The 18,881-nt window shown below is 44.1% G+C and overlaps 1 protein-coding gene across 10 annotated transcripts in view; it reads left to right on the top strand.

The window, feature by feature from the left end:
- Positions 1-18,881, top strand: part of GRAMD1B (GRAM domain containing 1B) — a 110,235-nt gene that overhangs the window by 45,816 nt on the left and 45,538 nt on the right. The window contains exon 1 of one of the 10 annotated variants that reach the window (XM_014939972.1): positions 10,367-10,384. The exons of 7 other annotated variants lie outside the window; for them this stretch is intronic. Coding sequence is in view for 1 of the 3 variants with exons in the window: in XM_014939969.1 (XP_014795455.1) it covers positions 17,858-17,868 (11 nt within the window). In the remaining 2 variants the exon portion in view is untranslated. Of the gene's footprint in view, positions 1-10,366; positions 10,385-17,553; positions 17,869-18,881 lie in introns of those variants that run through there. 2 more of the 10 variants (XM_014939969.1, XM_014939970.1) reach the window with 2 other exon arrangements.

Raw genomic sequence — 18,881 nt, forward strand, 5'->3', positions numbered from 1 at the left:
TGAGGGGGGGGGAGCGGCGGAGGAAAGGGATGCGCTCCCCTAAGTTGGCCGGTTCCTGCGCTGCAAAGCTCGGGCCACTGCAGCACCGCCGGGGGGACGCTGTGGGGGCTGCCGGGGGACACCGCCGGGCTGCGGCTGGGGGGGAGTCGTCGGGGATAGATGCAACCGTGGGGCCGTTCCTGTCCGGGCATCTCTGCATCAGGACTGTGATGCCGTGAGCCTCCCTCTGCTCTGGCTGCATCTTCCTCCCTGCTGCCGCCACCCCTTCTCCTCCTCTTCCCAAGCTCTCGCTATGGTTGTGCATGAATTTGCATCTGTGCACACACACACACACACACACAGCACCCGCGCACCTGACAGCCTGGACCCAGCATCTATTTGCATACAGAGAAAATAAGCTCCTGCAGTTTTTTTTTTTTCTGAAGAAAGGTGGAGAAAACGTATTGAATCCTGTGTGCCCGCAATGGCTTCTGCTCAACTTGTCCTTTAAATAGCCGTTTTTGGAGATGCACGTTATTGGCGTGTTTCGGTAACGATCTGTTAGAGTTGGGAGGCGAGGGAACTGGCAGCTTCCTGTAAGGTACCACAGTGCTCATTAATTCTTTGATCATTCCGGGGTGTTTTGGGGGAAAAACTCTCTGAGTTTGGACAAAGTGGGCAATGAACGAAAACGTGTGGGTGAAAGTCGGTCAACAAAGCTGTGTGTGTATATCTAAAATGTTTGCCCATAAATATTTTTGTTGGTCAAGTTTGTATTTTGTATGGGTAGGTAAATAGTTATGTATTCAATATATGTGGACACAATTATATATATATAAAGTAGATCTAATATAAACGGGCCAACTAAGATTTATATAAAACCTGACGTATATCAAAACTATTTAAAACCTCTAATATGTCAAAAGTACTTAGTTGCAATAACTAGTCTTTAAATTATTATAATGAAATTGATTTAATCAGAACTTTATCTGATGGGAATGGTTCCATAGCTAATAGTGGAATGTGACTTTGTAATTTGGATTGAAATTGCAAAGTGGATGACAAGAGCAATGTGAAGGCCTGTTTCTTTTTCTTAATCCTTTTTCTCTGTAATGAAAAAGGAAGCAATCGTAGAAATAACAGCCTCTCTCTCAAGTGTGCTGGCTTGATTCAGTATGAATTTAGTGCTTTGAGATCCTTGTCTGTAAAGTGTGAGAAAACAGTGAAGTTATTTTTTATTTGTTGTTTTATTTATTGTTGCTATTTTTTTTCCATGTAAAAAATGAAAGCACTACAGCCCAGCACTAGGAAGCATCTTGTACTGGGCCCCAGGGGACGGACTAGAGCCAGGGATGACTCAATAGGTCATCTCTTTTCCTAATTTCTTTAATTTTGCTTTTATTTCACTACACTGAGAGCCCTTGAAATTTTCCTCTGTGTGTGCATGGCCACGAGGAACATAGATTGTAAAAATGATAATGCCGTTAGCGTTTGAAAAAATCTTAAACAATTTTTACTTTTTTTTTTTTTTTTAAATAATAAAAAAAGCCTAACTCTTGCACTGATTTGCTGCTTGACGTGGTCTGCAGTTGAGCTGATGAGTTGCATAATAGCTTAGTGTACTACCGGGAGAGCGGAGCGTGTGTTATAAATGCCGTGATGGTGTGTATCTGCAGTAACATGGCACCCCCCCGCATTCCTTTCTGTCCCTATCCGGGAGCAACACTGGACGTTTTTGTAACTGGAGCACTTTTGCATACTCAGTTCTATCCCAGCATTTAGAGCAATTAAGGTTGAAGTCAGCCTGTTAATTTTGTCAGACTTTGGAGCTGAGCAAGCGAGGCTGGGAGATTGAGGAGCTGGCTGGGGGACATAAGGAGATTACTCATGTGCTGGATGAAACGGTAGCGGTGCTTCAGTAGGTGACGCTCTTCCCTCTGAGTTTTCTCCATCTCGGGCTCCTGGCAGGTCCTAGGGGCACTGTGCGGTCCTGGGTCCCTGTGTTCTGGTGAGGAGGGCAGCAAAGGTCCCCATCGGTTCCCCTGGCTCTCCTGGAAACACTTGAAGGGTGCTAACCGAGCCCTGCTCGGGCTACCTCTTCAGCATCCCCCCTTCATCTTCCTCTGAATTCCAAAGAGAAATGAATCAAATATGCTGATTGCTTGCCTTATTTAATAAAAGTGTACAGCATTTTACATTTCTGTGATAGTTACTCTGTTTCCCCTCTAGGATGTTTACAAACCATTTTATTGTGCTGCAATAGCCAGGCACAGAAGAGTGGCTTAAGGATATTATTTCAAGTCCTGTTTCACTTGTGTTTGTCACTACTGGACTGATTGGCGTGGCTCTGGAGGAGCATAGATCTAAGAGTAGAATACAGAGTTCTCTGCTTTTTTCTGTTTGTCAAACTTGGCTAGGGCACCTTAACGTGGGTTGTACAGCCTCCAATATTTGCAGTGAAATGGCTTTACAGCATTAGTATTTGTCTAAAGAAAAAAAAAAAAAAAGTTAAATGCGTGGCATACGAACGTATCTTTTGGTCCTTTCTGCAGAAGTGGTGATTCCAGTTCTGGGTGGCACTGCTGGGGTTAATGCAGATTTCCTTACCAAGCCGTTCTCAGAGAGACACATGATTTCTTTCTGTACCAGGAAGGGCAGTAGCACAGGGACAGAATGCTGTCAGCAGGAGCAGCCCTCCCTGACCGTTAGGAAGAGCACTTGCTCTTGCCTGTTTTCAGACCACCCGTTCGTTTCGTGCTGTTAGACCGCACGAGATAACGTGATGCATTTTATCAGGGAACCTCTGGCCACCCCTGAGTCTCGGCGCAAGCTTGTTTTGGCACAAGGCAACGTGCTGATCTCTAATACGATGTCATGCGTTTTTGCAGTACACCACCTAATTCTGCCCAAAATGATCTCATCACCATCTGGTATCATACCCCAGCGTAGCTGTGTACCGTGGAGTCGTGAGGTGGTCACAGTACGCTGCAGTACAGCGGAATCCGGATGTATCACCGTCATGGCTTTGTGACATCAAAATGTGACTGTATTGTACCATGATGCGAGCTCCTGATGTACCAGTGCAGCATCATTCTGTTGTGGTACAGCATCCTGGTATCAGAAACGATACTGCAGTACCTCCCCTAGTAGGTTGTTACAATGTGACAACAATTTGTCTCGTTGGGGCCTTGAGTCTCAGTTTTATAGGTCATCTTCATGTCACAGTGTGATGTTTTAATACCATTGCATGCGTCTTTATGTTGTAACACGGTATTGCAAGAAAGAACTTTTGCTTCCAGTCGTACATCACCGTTATCTCATAGATCCTTAGGGACTAAATGTAATGAGCCAGGCCTCCAGCTTTGAATTTCAGAAAACCAGAAAGTATTACTGCAGGGCAGGCGGGCTTTCCCTCCCCTCAAATCTTGGGAAGTGCTGCTCGCCATTAGCATTCTTCCTTGTTAGGAGTTTTGGGGAGCTCATAATCCAGTACAGATGGATACTGATTTGGATCTTTTAAGAAAAATGTGAATCAAATGACTGAAGAGTCTTGCAGGGACAAAAGCAAGCTGGTAGCTGAACTTCGTGTCCCATAAATGGGACACCGAACAAAACTCTGCTCATCTGATTTTCTTTCTTTTGTGGTTCCTTCTGCATTGCCTGTGCTGATTTGTTGATTGGAATATTTCTGAGCCACAGAACCTGCTATATGGAACCTACAGAGAAAATAAGGGCCAAAGGCTTTACCTAAAAATAAATCTGTAATTCATTTTTCTGCAAGTGCCTGTGGGTGAGAAAAAAACTCTCAATGTTCCAACACCCTACTTATCTGAAGGAAGGATCTATTATATAGTTGTGGGGGTGGGATGGGAGCTAGGTAGGGTTACAGAACAGCAGAGCTAAATTTAGAAGTTGTTTGATGTCAGGGAGCAGCGAAGATGAACGTTAGGCAGTTTCAGTTATGCCTGCTGTAAGGCTGCGACTTCGGGAGCTCGTTGTATCTGGAGCAGGGTAACGAGACCTGCCCTTCGGTCGATTTGTCGGAGTCTCAGGGCCTCGAGTGTGTAAGAGGGGAGCGAGGGGCTCATAAGCTTATGGTTCTGTCCTTACAGTCTAGGATTGCGACTTCTTTGAAGTCTAAAATAACAGGTTAGTGAAAAAGGGACAAGAGGAACGTGTTCTGCTGTCAATTGTAAAGAACTAGTACTTTCTGTCATACAGAAAGGTGACAGAGGTGGGCGTTAGGGATTCTTGCCCCCTTAACTATGCAGTGAAATGATGAAGCCGTTTAAATCGCTTTCAATTTCATATTGATACTGCAGAGACTTAAAGAGCATCTGTGTGCAGTGAAAATGAACTTTGGTCTGTTGCGCTGTAAATGAAAGATGCGTTTCCAAATCAGTTCTTCCTCAATTTTTGGGACAAGGCTAGCAAAATAGTTCCGTCGAAGTGACATAATTACGCTGTTGTGCATATTGTGCTGTTCGACCTTCACGTTACAGGTTAAAATGTTATGTTTCAGTGTTCTTTTCTCTTCATTGATTTTTCTGCGTCTACATCTTTCTTCTTTGTGCTTTTTATTCGAAAGGAAGAAATAGGTGCTGCTAATCCTCCGCTAAAAACCATCAAAGATGACCCACATACATATAAATATGGTTCTAGCATTTTGGAAAGAAAAGGCTTTCGCTCATTATAAATTCTGCAAATGGATCTTAGGAATCAGAACGTTCCCGTGTGCTGGCAATGTGGTAGGAAGAGGAAACCATATTAATAGGTCGCTCATCTCTCCCTGCGTCCCGAATATTCTGAACGATTGACTGAACTGCTGTCCATAAAATGCAGTTTCTGTCCTTTCTCTCTCAACAGGAAGAAGCGTTATGATGTTGTGTAAGGTGACCTGAAGAACAACTTCGAGCAGTCTTGGTAGATTTATTTTGTAAATGGTTTCATAGTACATGGGACCGGTTAGCAGCAGGTTTTGTGCTAATTTATCTGGACTTTTCAGTAGTGGGAAGTGATAGTAAGCAGTTAGGAGCCTAATCTAAGTGCCCTAATGTCAAGGAAAAAATCTTGCACACAATTCACTTGGCCAGACTGTACTCGGAGTCACTAACTGAGCCAGAATTAGAACCAAGATCGGCTCATTACCAGTTTTTGTCCTGGACTGCACACTGCCATGCTGAATGAATACCTTCAGTGGTAATATGGTATAAAGTACAAGTGAAGTGACTGTTTTAGTAAAAAAAAATTACAAAATTACAGTGGAAGGAGGCTATTTAAAGAAAAACTGAGTCATTATGAAGCCCTTGATCTGAGATTTGGTTTGCTCTGTGTGATGATAGACTGGCAAAAGTACCCCTTTACGGTTTTTTGTTTGCTATGTGGTGTGCTTTTGGCATGAACTTTTGATTTAAAATTGGATAAACATGTATCATTTTATTCTTTAATATGTATGTGCTTACTGAAACCTCTCCAAGGGCAACTAGTCAGAAGAGTTCTTTGACTTGTGCCATGAAGATGCTGTGCTTTGCAGAGCTTGCTGCCAACACCCAGAATCTCTCCTTCAGATCTCTCCTTGGGCTGCAGATTATTTTGGCTAATTGAATCCTAATCATTTGTTTTGTTCTAAAATTGCCTTTTCTTCTTATCAGATGGTAAAATCACTTTGCGCTCTCTCTCTGGTCCTTTAGCAGCCTCACAAATGTCAAGTGAAGGGCAAACTGCTTGGAAACCGAATGGAATTCTGCAGCCCTTGCATGCTCAGGCCTTAAGTTGAGATGAATGAGGCTGCATGAGGCTCCTCCAGAGATTCTCCTCCTCACGTACTCAGGAGGAAAAAGCTTAGAAAGAGGCAAATTCAGTCAAGAAGAGGCTGTAGGTAAAATTTCGCAGATACTGTTTTTCTTTCTCAAAGCTTAAGTGTGGAGCTGAGACTGTTGTGTGCTGTTTGGCTGCTTGGTCCCTTCAAATGAGAAGCAAGGGCCTGACTGTCATGAGAGGCCAGTTTTATGCCTGAATCTGTCATCGACCAGTTGTATCATGATCTTCTTGCCTATGCCCCAGTTTCCTTGTCTGCAAAACGAGGCATACCATTTGTCTCTTCCTTCTCCCCTTGTGCTCCCTCTCACTGAAGCAGTTTGATATTTACACGTGACAAGTGCTGGAAGGGGCAAGTTGAACAGTCTTCCACAATTGGTAAGCCTGTGATTCGTCCCAAGTGTGCTAATAGTTCTCTTGAACTAAATGGAAACACTCACATACTTTAAATTTCTGCTTGATCAGAAAGATTTTGGCTCAGCAAGTGGGCATGATCAAGGTCTGAAAGAGCTAAATGTTGCCACCAAAGCTCTTGTGGCACATGATGCAAGAATCACTGTGTCCTGGTCAAGATCTCTTTTGTTTAATCGCATTTGCCAAGTGAAATTCCCCTTGGGAACAGGACGCTTCTTCACCTTCTACTCTAAACTTAGTTATTGTATTAGTTAGTGCTATTCCTTTGGTTGATTAAGCAGCTGCTGTGTTTATATTTGAATCTTCCCTTGCATGCCTCTGATTTCAGTCCTGGTTAGAAAGTGCATCTTAATGGCAGGCTGCCATTATTATTATTATCATTGCTACTTAATAAGAATGGTAACTGTTAATTTCAGTATTTTGAGTTTGGTGAAAGTAAATTATATAAATTGAGATATAATAGCAATAATAGTATCCAAGTATAAAATGTCCAAGTTCAGGAAATGGAGAGACCAAAACAAACGCAGCACATAAATCGGTAGCTTTTCTTTTCCTTCTGTAACTTCTGTATACCCTTGCAAGGCCACGTGCTGAATACAAGATGGTAGAATGTTCTTCGGGCTTCTCCTTAAATAAAGTTTTCCATTTGGCCAGCTCTAGGTCTGTGCTGTTGATTATACTTTACATTTTCCAGTGGTTTATTCTCTGTAACAGTTTTTCCTGGACAGAACGGTCTCTGCGGCTCTCTGTGGTCACAGCCAAGTGGCCTGGGGGTAGATGCTGTGCTTTTTTTCAACTAACACATGATGTAAAATGTGCCATTCTCATTTGACAATGTCACAGCCACTCCATGCATGTGGCAAAGGAGCAGAGAAGGAGGAATTTGTTTGGTCGGTTTTGGTTGGTTGATTTTCTTTTTTTTGGTGGGAGGGTGAGATATATATTTGGGTTATATATTTTGAATCATTTTCAAACCACTTGGAAGTTTGGAAGAATGTGGCTGGACCACACCTAATTTCAGGCCATAGAACTGGAAGAAGGAAAACGGAGGAGAAAATGAGTTGAATGAAAAAAACTTGGAGAGGGAGGGGGTATATATTCAGGAGTAGCAAAGATATAGTAACAGAAAATAATGTCCATATGTGCATATAATATAAGGCACCAAATTAGCTGGGGGGTGGAGAAGAATGACTTGTTTATCTTTAGTGTAAGAACAACTGTCTTTAACTAGAATCATTCATTTAATGAAATACTGAGCAAACAAGCCTGTGTTTAAATGACAGGAGGAAGAGATGGCAAGGTCTGAGGATTCCAGAGAAATCATTTGCAAGGTCTCATCCCTTACTTGTGTAGTGATGACACATGAAGTGCTGTGAATTAAAAGGTTTTAGAAATTTTAGAAAGCTGGTGGAAAGCTAGAGCTGTAATTTTGGTGTATTTCTGACCCTGTAGGAATAGAAATAAAGCAGCTACAGAGGTCTGAAAGAAGTGCCCTCTGCTCGTGAGGAGATCGGGTTGTCACTGTGCAGCCCTTAAAGCTGGAATTTATTTTTTTCAGAGCTGTCAACTATTAGGAAATGGTGTACTCGTGTGGTAGTCTTCAATCTGATGTATGTTTTAGGAAAGAGGTTTGGGAGGTGAACTGTTGCTTAGCTGGAGGCCATGAAGGAAGGTGTGTGTCCAGGGGTAGGAGCTTAGAGAATCTGAGCAATATTCAGTGGCTGGTTCAAGGCAGTAAAACTACATCGTTGCTTCAAATGCTTCTTAAGTTATTTTCCCAACAGGAAGAAAAGGTTCCTCATTGATTTTTCCGAGTTGCTATTTCAAAGGCAGGTGATAGCACAACTGATTTTGGAAATGGATCCATTTCTAAGATTGTGTTGTTTTACAGTGAGAGAGGCTCTTAGAAGAAGGGCCTTGCTTTGCTGGCAGATTTTCATGCACGTTTTCCAGAGACAGTTTGTGTCCAGAAGAACTTATATCCTAAATAGTCGAGATGGACAAAGGGTAGGAGAAGGGAAGTGATATTTGCCTCGATTTGCAGATGAAGCACACAGAGATTAAAGACATTTTTACTTTTAACATGTTTGTTAATAGAGGTGTACTAGAAAACTTTCCCTACTGGAAGCTTGACTTAAGTGAGCACAAAATTGCTATGGCTCAAACCAGTTCTTTCAAGAGAGCAAACTATATTGATGTAAGAGCTAACATCAGTAATGCAAACTGGCCGGCTGTATCCTCTCTCATAGGTGAGTTGTCCAAAGCCACAAGCTGAATCCATAAAATTGCCCCAAAGCAACCTATGTCTTGCTCACATTTGGAAACACCATAATTGTCGTAAGGACATTTGTTCTTTCAAGGATCCCAGCCCAGATGAAGAACTTCAGATGATTTAGATGTTGCGTTGCAAGATTTCCCACATAAAACTCAAAATCATATGGATGTGTTTCATTTGGAGGTTTTGGGGAACAAAAATAGAGCAAGTCAAAACAATTCTTGAAATTGTAATGCTCGAACAGCTGTAACACCAACCAAATGCAAACCTTTAGAGTCTTGCATTGCCAGCAAACAGCAGTAACCGAGAAATTGTTGGACTGGGCTGCTGCCTATTAGGAAAACGATGGAAAGCAGAACTAGAGACAGAAAAAAACCCGATGGAACTGAGGCATTGATCCACGCTCCTGCCAATGTGAGGCAGTTCCCTGCTTTGTCTTTATTGATGGTTACCTAATGCTGTTTATAAACATGGCAAGTGAATGCCTTTATACCACTTTTCTCATGCTCCTGACTGCAGCCTAGTTTTTCCCCTCAACTTAATATAATCACATTGCTCATTATTGTAGAACCTTTTAATACGGCTTCTCTTTCTCTTTGGTATTTACATTCTTCAAATATTTGTTGACCATTTCACTTTGTTTACCCTTCCAGTTTCTTTTCATAAATGAGCCTCATGAATATTGTGATGTTTTTGTTGCTTTCCTTTGAACTTATTGCTGTATAAGAATATCTTTCTGCTTCTATGGCACCCTTATAATGAAGTTCCTGATAGAGATTAACAGATCATACAGAACAAATATTTCATCAGCTTCCATGAGATATGACTGATCAGACTTTGCAGCTCTGAATCACATTAGTATTTCCTGCTCCTCTGTCATGTTGCAAGAACATGTCTTAATTTGCTTTGTGCTCTTACCCTGTGTGCTGTCGAGCTGCGGTGCTTTCTTGCTTTCCCAATTCTTTGAATTGCTGGATGTGACTTTCTGTTTTCTCTGTTATACCCACTCGGAGTAGGTACAAAATGAAGGACAGCAGTAGGGTAGCGTTCTAGCGTTCTTCATGCTTTGCCCAGAAGAGAATCAGTCACAGTCTCTGTTTATTTTTCTTGAGACAGGTTTTTGTATGTGTGTTTGTATACACTTTCAATATGAGTCACATTGTTACCTTCTGCATTTTATAACCTCTCTGCAGAAGGTGGCCTTTCAAAGAGTTTATATTTGGAAATACCCATGTGTTGAAGACAAATATTTCCCCTGTTGCTGGCGGCGCTGCCTGCTGTTGTACCGGGGAAGTAGATGCTTTGTGTTGTGTCTGATAGGGTTTAGAGAAGGGTGCCTAGTCCCTCCAGCTCAGCATCGTGAAGAGTTGGTATGTAGAAATGACAAAGTAGTCAGAGAAGAACGCTTTGTGGGAGTAAAAAAGTTGAATTTTGAGGTCATTGGGTCCATGCTGACTTCTCTGCTCCTTTGTCATCACAGAAGTACTCCCCGGTGGATTTATAGTGGGGAGTACAGGGATATTTAATAAAGCTCTGCTGAAGTGCCCCTGCAAAAATATTTGGGATGCCAGGGATGTGCAACAACATGGAGAAGCCGTACCAGGACAGTAGACTAGGAAGGTAAGAGCAGGAGAAGAAAAGAAGTCCTGAAATTCCCTAGCTGTCATCAGTGACTGGAGTGAGGAGCAGCCAGGGTTAACGGAGCTCTAGTGATGTGGGCTACAGGGCATTCTTAAAGAGACAGTGGGTGCTTTTCTTTCCAGTGGGCAGCAGCCAGTTCAGATGCCAGAGCTGGGTAGCAAGTTGCAAAGAAGGCTTTGTTTCAGCCATGCCAAGCTGTTATCGGAGCGGGGAATCTTTTTGTCAACTACTTTTGAGAGCATAAAATGCATCGGAGCAGTAAGATTCTTGAATGGTTTAATGATCTCTCCCCCAGCAGAATTGCTTCTGTCTGCAGTTTAAATGGTGATTTCAGCCTCGGAGAGCAGAGGAGCAGGGAAGACACGCAGCTGCGCCCCGGGAAATGCGATGTGGTAACAGGTGGCGACGCAATCATTTAGCTCTTCATTTTTCATCTCCCAGGCAGGCAGGAGGACTCCTTCCTGTGGATGCAGGTTCCTTTGTGTTTGTGCGTGCGTTGTGAGGTCAGGCAGTTCCTCAGGAAAAAGGATGCCCTGACGCAGTGCGGGGCTGGGACGGAGATAGGGGGGGTTTGACTGAGAAATCTCAAGTCGGGGTGGAAGGGATGGGGGTGTGGGGGACGAGGCTGAGCAAGGCTCTTATGGAGCAACGTTCTGTCTTCAATGAGAGTAGAGGCTGGACTGAATTCAGTGGTGTTGGTGATTTTCTGGGTGAGCCCAGCAGAAGGTTACAGGAATGTGAGACCATCCTGGAAGAAAGGGTCAAGCAAGGTTAAGAAAGTCAATCAGTGCGAGTGGGGAGGAATCTAATGTGTGTGAATGGGTACTGGGATTCAAAATCAGATTCAAAATCAGGAGGAGTCTGAAGATAGAGATTGGGGTAGTGCTTTGGGGGAAAGCTTTAGGATGCTGATTTTGGTTGGGATAAACAGACGGGAATGGTCTGGAGAGATGTAGAAGCTGGTATAACTGTAACTGTGTTATATGACATAGAAGCACATACTGCATCAGCCAGTGCTAAAGAAAGAGAATCGAACCCTTTTAATGCCCTTTTCCTCTTCTCTTCATAAACCTGCTCACAGGTCTGAGCTGTTCCAGGAGTCGGAGGGGTGGTGGTGATGATGGAGGGGATTGAAGGAGTGGGGCATGTCTGTACCAGGAGACTGGGTGTAGCCCAGCCCCTGGCACAGAGCTGCCGATGTGCCTTTCGCTCTCTCCAATGGCAGCTATTGAAGCTTTATCCAGATGTCAGGGAATTCTCTCTTTGTGCTGAGCTTGCATAGGAACAGCATATATGAGGGTTGGCACACAATTACTGGGAGCGGAGGGGGATGTGGCTTCCTCATATTCAGAGCGGTATCCAAAGAACGTAATTTGTTAGTGTTTGCTTTGAGGTGAAATTGTGCTGCTGCTTGTCCCCTGGTGGCTACCTTCACAATGTAACTGAAAGTCAAATATTTAACTCTGTCCTGAAGGAATAAGAAAAGAAGGATACATAGATAATGGAGGCAGTACTGTAATGATTCCACTAGGACCTGTAATTAATGGGTGATCTTCTGTTTCTGTTGTTTTTCTTTGTGTGTGTATGATCATCTTTCCCTGGCCAACTGTCTTGCTTTTCTTTTCATCCTCTTTTAACTTGGGCACTGACCTTGCAGCGGTGCAGGGGTGCGCTTAGACCCTGGTGGTGGAAGGTGGCTCCCTTCATTGCAGCAGGGTTTGAAATCAGTGCAGCCTCTCCTCTCCATCCCTCTCACTGCACGGTTGAATCCTTGCACTGTAAGCTCCTCAGGGTGTGGGCCCTGTCTGTCTGCAAGCTGCCCAGCCCTCAGCACGCTGCTATAAAACAAATAAATATGGAAGTTAATTTTATTAGTGCTTGATCTCAGGGACGTCTGTTAGTGTTATTGATGTGCTTGTTAATCTTCATTTTCGAGTACGCTGCCTGCTGTATGCATTATCTGTCAGTGCAGTGCGACTGCTTTCTGGAGTAAAATATGCACCAGCTTATCATCAGTGCACTAGAACAGGACATACAACGGTTTCAGAGGAAGAGATAGATTTAGTATCAAGTGGAAGGTGGCAGGGGACTTAAGGGTATGTAAGTATCTTTGTAATATATGGTTGGAAATTCAAGACATCAGCTCAGCCAGCCTCTTCCACTGCATCATCCCAAACCGCTGGTTTCTAGGCCGGGAACTGTTACCTGTCCCTATTCCACGGTGCATTTGCTTTGTGCTCTCCGTTTATGCTGACCAGGGTGCAATGGCTACCTGTGTTAGGATGGGATTCCATCTGTCTCAGCCTACGGGGCAGAGTTGGGCCTACAAAGACCGACTGGTTTCCCTTGTGCTATCCTTCCTCCTTGTTTTCAGAGATCACATTGAATTAAAGAGGGCTAAAACTGCCTTAAGTATCCTTATGGATAATACTGGTTATGAAAGTGATAGCTGTAGTTACCGTAGGGATCTTGGGCAGTTCCACATGTGATACCAGTGGTTGCTGAAGAAACAGTTTAGGAAGATACTGGCCATGTGAAAAATGTTTGTCCTGTGTGATGTACGCTCCGGCTCTCGCTCAGACTCCACTTGGTGATGCTGAGCCTGACGCCCCGCAGCCTCTTTCCTACCGGCATTTCACCTTTCCTGCTTTTGGCTTTCCACGTGCTGATTGTTTGAGCGTGGTGTTGAGGACAACAGGTAGGACTCTGTTTCCTAGGTGAGGTGGGATCTGCTAGTTGCGAATGTCTTTAATTCTGTGTGGTTTCTTTTGTGCAATTAAGGAGAGCTAATTAGCTCCTTTTAGTGCAGTCTCCTTGCAGAGGTAGCTGACCTCTTGTTAATCCTGGATTAAGTTCTTACTAAGAACTGGCTCTTTGTGTGTCCCAGTTAAGATGTTGACACTTTGTTCTCTCTCTCCTTGTTCTCCTCCTCCCCCTCTTCCTCCCCATGCCTTTGAGCACATGATTGCCTGCCTCCTCCATCCCCCACTACTGTAGGAATCCGTGTGCTCTTAGCAGCCACTGTATCTTGCTCCGTGAAAATGCTATTGTCATTTCAGAGTACTCAAAAGATATTTCCTTGATCCTGTACCTGTCTAGGAGCCCATTTTCTGCAATGAAGAAGGAAGATGGGGGAATGGCAATGCTCCTTATTGCTTAACAGGGTGAGAATACTGTGGGGTTTGAAAAGTAGCAGCCAGTTCCTATGCTGGAGGCTGGAAGGTTGTTCTGTGGTTTGAGCTGGAGCTAGCAAACAGGACCACATATCCCAGTTGGAGGACTCAGCCTGTACAATGCTGTGTATTTAAAAGCAGAGTCCATACACAGACAGTGAAAGAAGGCGTCTACGAGAAAAGCAGCTTCTGTGTTCCAACAGTGGTATGAGCAAAAAAATTAAACGTGCAAAATATTAATTACCACCCAGATGCGTCAGTTACCTGCTAACGCTAATTGTACTTCCAGATCTTGAGGTTGTAGCACTGCACTGAGTTTTACCCGAGGACATGCTTCCTTCACATTCCTGATATGTCTTTTTGAAGGCAAGCCCAGAAGTATTATGAAAGTGTAAGCGTCCCCTGGTTCTGTTCTGAACTGAGCTGAGGTGTTGGGGAATAGAGGTGTTGGGGAATAACTGTCTCAATGGCTTTAAGTTTTCAAAATAGATCGTATTAAAAATGGACAAAATTACTGGGAAGGGAAAATGAGAAACTTCACGTGTTTTCAAATCCAGATGGTCATTGTTCCCAGATGTTTTGCAGACTGATTTTTAAAGACAGCAGTTTGTTTCTGTATGACTGGTGCAGCTTACAGGCAGGGTAAGGTTGCCCTAGCTGGATATAGACTTTATCTCAAATCCACTTGTTGCTCTGTAGGCCTGGATTTCCAGGCACTGGACTGTCTCGCATGTATCTATTGTCAGCCTCGGGCTTTAATTACTTGGACAGTGCATCATTTCCTCTCACCTGCGAGATGCAATATGTATGAGTTTGCTTGTGTTACGGCTGGGTCTGAGACAGTAGAGCAGAAACCAGCCCTGCCATTCGGTCCAGCAGGCAGTAAAGGTGCTCTCTGCATGAACACTGCAGCCACAGACAGGCGTGCTCTGAATAAGAACATCCTTGGAGAGAGTGCTCCTGGTGTGTGACTTTTCCCCTTTCCTTAGGGCTTGGTAGTCCCTGTGGTATTCAGGCGGTGGTATGTGACCATGTCACGCCATTAACAGCTCAGCAATCAAGCCCTCCTAAAGCTATCTTTCATATATGAAGCAATGCCCTAGTGCTCGTCTGGATTCTTTAACACCAGTACCAGGGCAAGGGCTGAGAAACACATGTGCAAGTAAATCCAGTCGACATAAAATGTGTTCTGCAGCTCCTGAACAAAACAAGAACTGGTAGCTTTACGTTCATAAGACGCCCCGAAAGATCCTTTTCTCAGTGTAGCACCATCAAAGTATTATCACCACGAAACAATCTGTCTTCATTGTGACAGGAATGGTGCTGCAAAGACCAAAGAAGTCTAACCAGAGTGTTTGTCCTTCTGAGAGTTCCGGGTTGAATTTTGCAGATCTGGTAAAGTTTGTAAAGCATTTGAGGTGTCGTGTGATTTTTCAAATTACCCATAACTTTGCCTTTTGCATGCTATCCCAGATAAGCCTAAGAAGCTTTTCTCCAATTAAGTCTTGCATTTTTACTGCTGCTTTTACAGTCCTTCTAAGCAGAACTTTCATTTTCAATTTCATCTTCTCTCCTGGCAGTCTGAAGAGCAGGTAGGTCTTACTAAACTTGTGTATTGAATCTATTTTACCACTTCATCACCTGCTTTGAGCCTTTGCCTGTTCTCCATGGTTCTGGATCTGAACCAGCCATTATTACTGAATTTCGCCAGAGCCTTTGGGTCATGTAACTATCAAAAAATAGCACCTTGTTCAAACCTTAATAGTCATTCATAAAACATACCAGAAGTTGTAGAGGCTGAGAATCACACTTCCAACTATTTTCATACATCTTTGAATGCCATAAAAAAAAAACACACTGGAGGATTGATAGACTATAAAATGAAATGGGACCATTCAGATATCTCTTCTAAGTCTTGTCGAGTGCAAGGAATAAGATTTGCCTGAATTGATTCTGGCTGAGGTACAGATTGGTATTTGGGAAAACACAAAACATTGCATAACGTTGTTTGCCACAGATGGATAATCTAGCCTTGAATTAGTTACACTGGATAGTTTTGTTTACTTCCAAAAATGCATCTCTCTTGCCTAGTCAGGATTTGCCTAGCTTCAGCTTTCGGCACTTGGTACTGATGTGCTTTCAGCAGTCACCCAGTATTATCAAACTTGTGTTCCAAGTGATCATTTAAGCTTGTCATTCCTTGACCTCCCCTCTGCGTTGAATGGATTCAGTGCTACTGTCTTCTATTGTTCAGTGCTCTTATCTAAACCCTGTCTAGTTTTTCCATGTTCACGTGTTGAAACTAGATGCAGTCCTAGATGAAGTGTTTCAGTGGGAATCACACCACCCACCCTTGGATAGAGGTACCGTTGGACACGGGGAATTGGAAAGTTAGCATGTTTGTAAATTCACTAGCTCACTAATTTTTGTAGGTGTTTGAGCCTTGTAATGGTCACATCTGAAAATGAAAAGTCAAGGTGCGAGTTAGAGTGGCTCTGCTTATCACCTTGGTTTTTGTGACAGGGTAATGAGATTTGGCTGTATTCTTGTCCATGCTTAGGTTTGTATTGGAGAAACACTTCAGTGTTTTTGGTGAGGACCACAAGACTGCTGCATGTGGATTTCTCCACTTGCAAAACACACCAGGTTTACCTGTAAACACTGATGCACAGTCCAATGAATTCAAGATTTAAGTCTTGAGAAGGCGGCATTGTAAAATTAATAAGAGTTCTGTGTTAGCAGAAGGTCAGTGTGTGTGTTTTCAATTTAAAATCACGTGCAACATTTGAATTGCATAGCGGCGTGGGTCTGCTGGTGCAGAGCATTGATTCTTAAGAGCAGAGCACCTTCTGCTCCCACTGATTGTGATTAGAGTGAAATGATGGATAACCAGCCTTTTGGAAAGATGCTCTTTTGGGACATACACGCTGAAAGCTGTGACTGATTCTAAACGGAAGAGGAAATGAGCAGCCCTGTGTATGGAATGGGTAGAATGCAACAAAAGAAGGCCAAGGGCAGAAGTATTTACATCACTTAAGGCACAGCTCCTTCCCTTATCAGTGGGGAGTGCTAAATCCCTGAGGGGGTCATTGGCAGCATGTAAATGTGGCTGTAGTCAGACTCCTGACTTAGGTACTCTGAATCACACTCTGGAGTTGCTCCTTTGGCTCATTTGACACCGCAGGGAACTTTGAAAAGAAACATTTAAGGTGGGTGATGTGGATGTGGACTGCAGAGACTGCTGAGGAATAGAAGTGATACAAGGTGCAAATCTTTAAACTGATGTAGCCAGACTGGTAGAGGAACTTTTCTGGATACTCTTTAATACTTGTCTATGCTGGACAGTTATTTTATGTTTAAAGCCCTAGAATAACCCAGAGCACTTCCCCACACGAACACTTGTACAGGAAGCTGTTCCAGATCAGATCTACCCCATTTTCACAGACAAGGTCTGATTTCATATACTGGAAGGAAAAGTGCAAACTACCTGATTGTTTTACTCTCTTCTTTTCCGTCCTTCAGCCTGTGTAATTTATATTGTACTGTGAGAGCCCTTGAGAAGGACTGAAACCCTTCTCCTATAAGATGCCCATGAGTGGGTGTCTTGGGATGCAGTGGTGTGTGTGTATGTCCTCCAAAGAAACACTGTGTGCTGACACTGCTGTATAGTTGTAACGTTTGCTTGATAATGTTGCTCTAAAAATCCCAGGCCTGTTTGCACATGGAGAGACATGAAAAATGAAACCAAATTAGCTTCCTAGATGAAGTAAGCTAAATTGTGTTGAGGTCACCTTAATTCTGAATGAGTGTGTCCTCATAGTGTTTAATTTAGTTTAGATAATCCACTTTACCAGTTAATTAGGGTTTAATTTTCCTGACTGTTCTTGTATTGACATGCTGACAGGTTTCGAAACTTTCCCCCACATGCGTGAATGCTCTAGTGTGTACACAGGAAGGATGAATATGATTTTTCGCAACCTGTAGGATCTTAAACCTGTGGGCTTTGCCAAACTTTATCAACAGCGTCTGAAAGTGGCAGGTATAATTGGGGGACCTTGGGAAAATCGGAGGAGCTTCCCCCCCCCTCCCCCTTTTCCTCGGGTAGATGAATAATGAAGGCATTAAGGGGGTTGCATTATGTAAAGCGGCAGCCCACAGGCTGCGTGCATGCGCGCGCACGCGTGTGTGTGTGTGTGTGTGTGCGCGCGTGCAGGAGCGTGTGTGAAAGCACTGGCAGCGAGGGGAGAGGCGCACAGACCTCGCCGGAGCCGCACAAACAATCATAACCACAAAGAGCGGGGCCCCGGGGGAGAAGAGAGGCTGAGCCATGGCAGGCGCCCCAGCAGCATGCCCGGCGGCTGAGAGAGGGGGCTCTGGGTGCCCGTGAGGAGCCCCAGGCACCCCCTACTCCCTCTTCCCTTCGGGAAGGGCTCTGAGATGGTGCAGGAGGTGAGTACCCTCCCACCTCACCGCTGGCCCACCCTCGCTCTCCCCCCACCACACACAAGTGCATGAATGAATGAATTCCTAGCTGCTCCGCGCTGCACTCCGGTCCCTAATGGCTACCAGGTTAGTGTTACTCTCCTGTTCCTTCTGCTGATGCCTCTCTTCCTCTCCCCTCTGTCTGGGTGCTGTCTGCAGTCTCTGAACGCCTGTGCACGCGTGGGCATGGATGCATGTCTGTGTGAGAAAGACGGAGCCAAAGGGCTGCGTGTGCTGTGCTCAGCACAGGTTCGCCGAGCAAATCTACCGCCTGAGACATACGCTTTCAAGGCAGATTAAATCTGGAGTCCATGTTGGTTGCTGCTGCTGCTCCTTTCTGTTTGGGGGACTTGAAAGCAGACAGCGTGACATCATGTTGCAGAGATGCTTGGTTTCTTTTCCCTTCCACAGCCTGATTCCTTTTTTTCCTTGTTCTCCCCCATGCATGCGCCCTACCTCTCCTGCAGCGGAATTGCTAAAGCAGCCTTTTTGATTGTTTGAAACAACCGATGAGCAAATCTGATTGTTTTTTTTCAGCTTTCATTCCCCTCACCCCTCCTCCTTTTCCCTTTACGCCTACTGTCTCCCCCATCCCCCAGCCCCGAAGGGGCAGTTCTTTCTCTCATAACATCTGTGTATCTGGAGGGAGGCAGACGGGGGTTGAAGTTGGATGAACTGGCGATGCGTCAGAGGAGGGCAGCTGGACCTGCTGCAGAAATATGGTGTATTTGTTTGCCCATGTGCTCCTTCGCTCTTAAAAGGGCTCGGAGCATACACACTGATGTCTTGGTTCTGCTTTGCATTCCTCTCTGTGTTTATATATTTGCAGTGATGGGAAGGGACAGAATTTGTTTTGTGCTGCTTTTTCAGACTGTCCGCCAGAGTCTGTGCAGGTGGCTTTTAATTTTTTATTTTTTTTTGAGGGGAGGACAGTAGAAAATGAAGGCTCATTGCAGTGAGAATTTAATAAATCCTCATTCACGAAAAAATTGCTTTTTCTTCGATCACTGGTGACTAACATTGTCCTGTCCATCATGGAAATCACTGATTCTATAAAGAGGATATATTCCTGTTTCCTTGCTTCATTAAGTCACATGCGT

This window comes from Calidris pugnax, unplaced genomic scaffold (genome assembly GCF_001431845.1).
Source record: "Calidris pugnax isolate Ruff unplaced genomic scaffold, ASM143184v1 scaffold92, whole genome shotgun sequence".
NCBI lineage: Eukaryota > Metazoa > Chordata > Aves > Charadriiformes > Scolopacidae > Calidris > Calidris pugnax.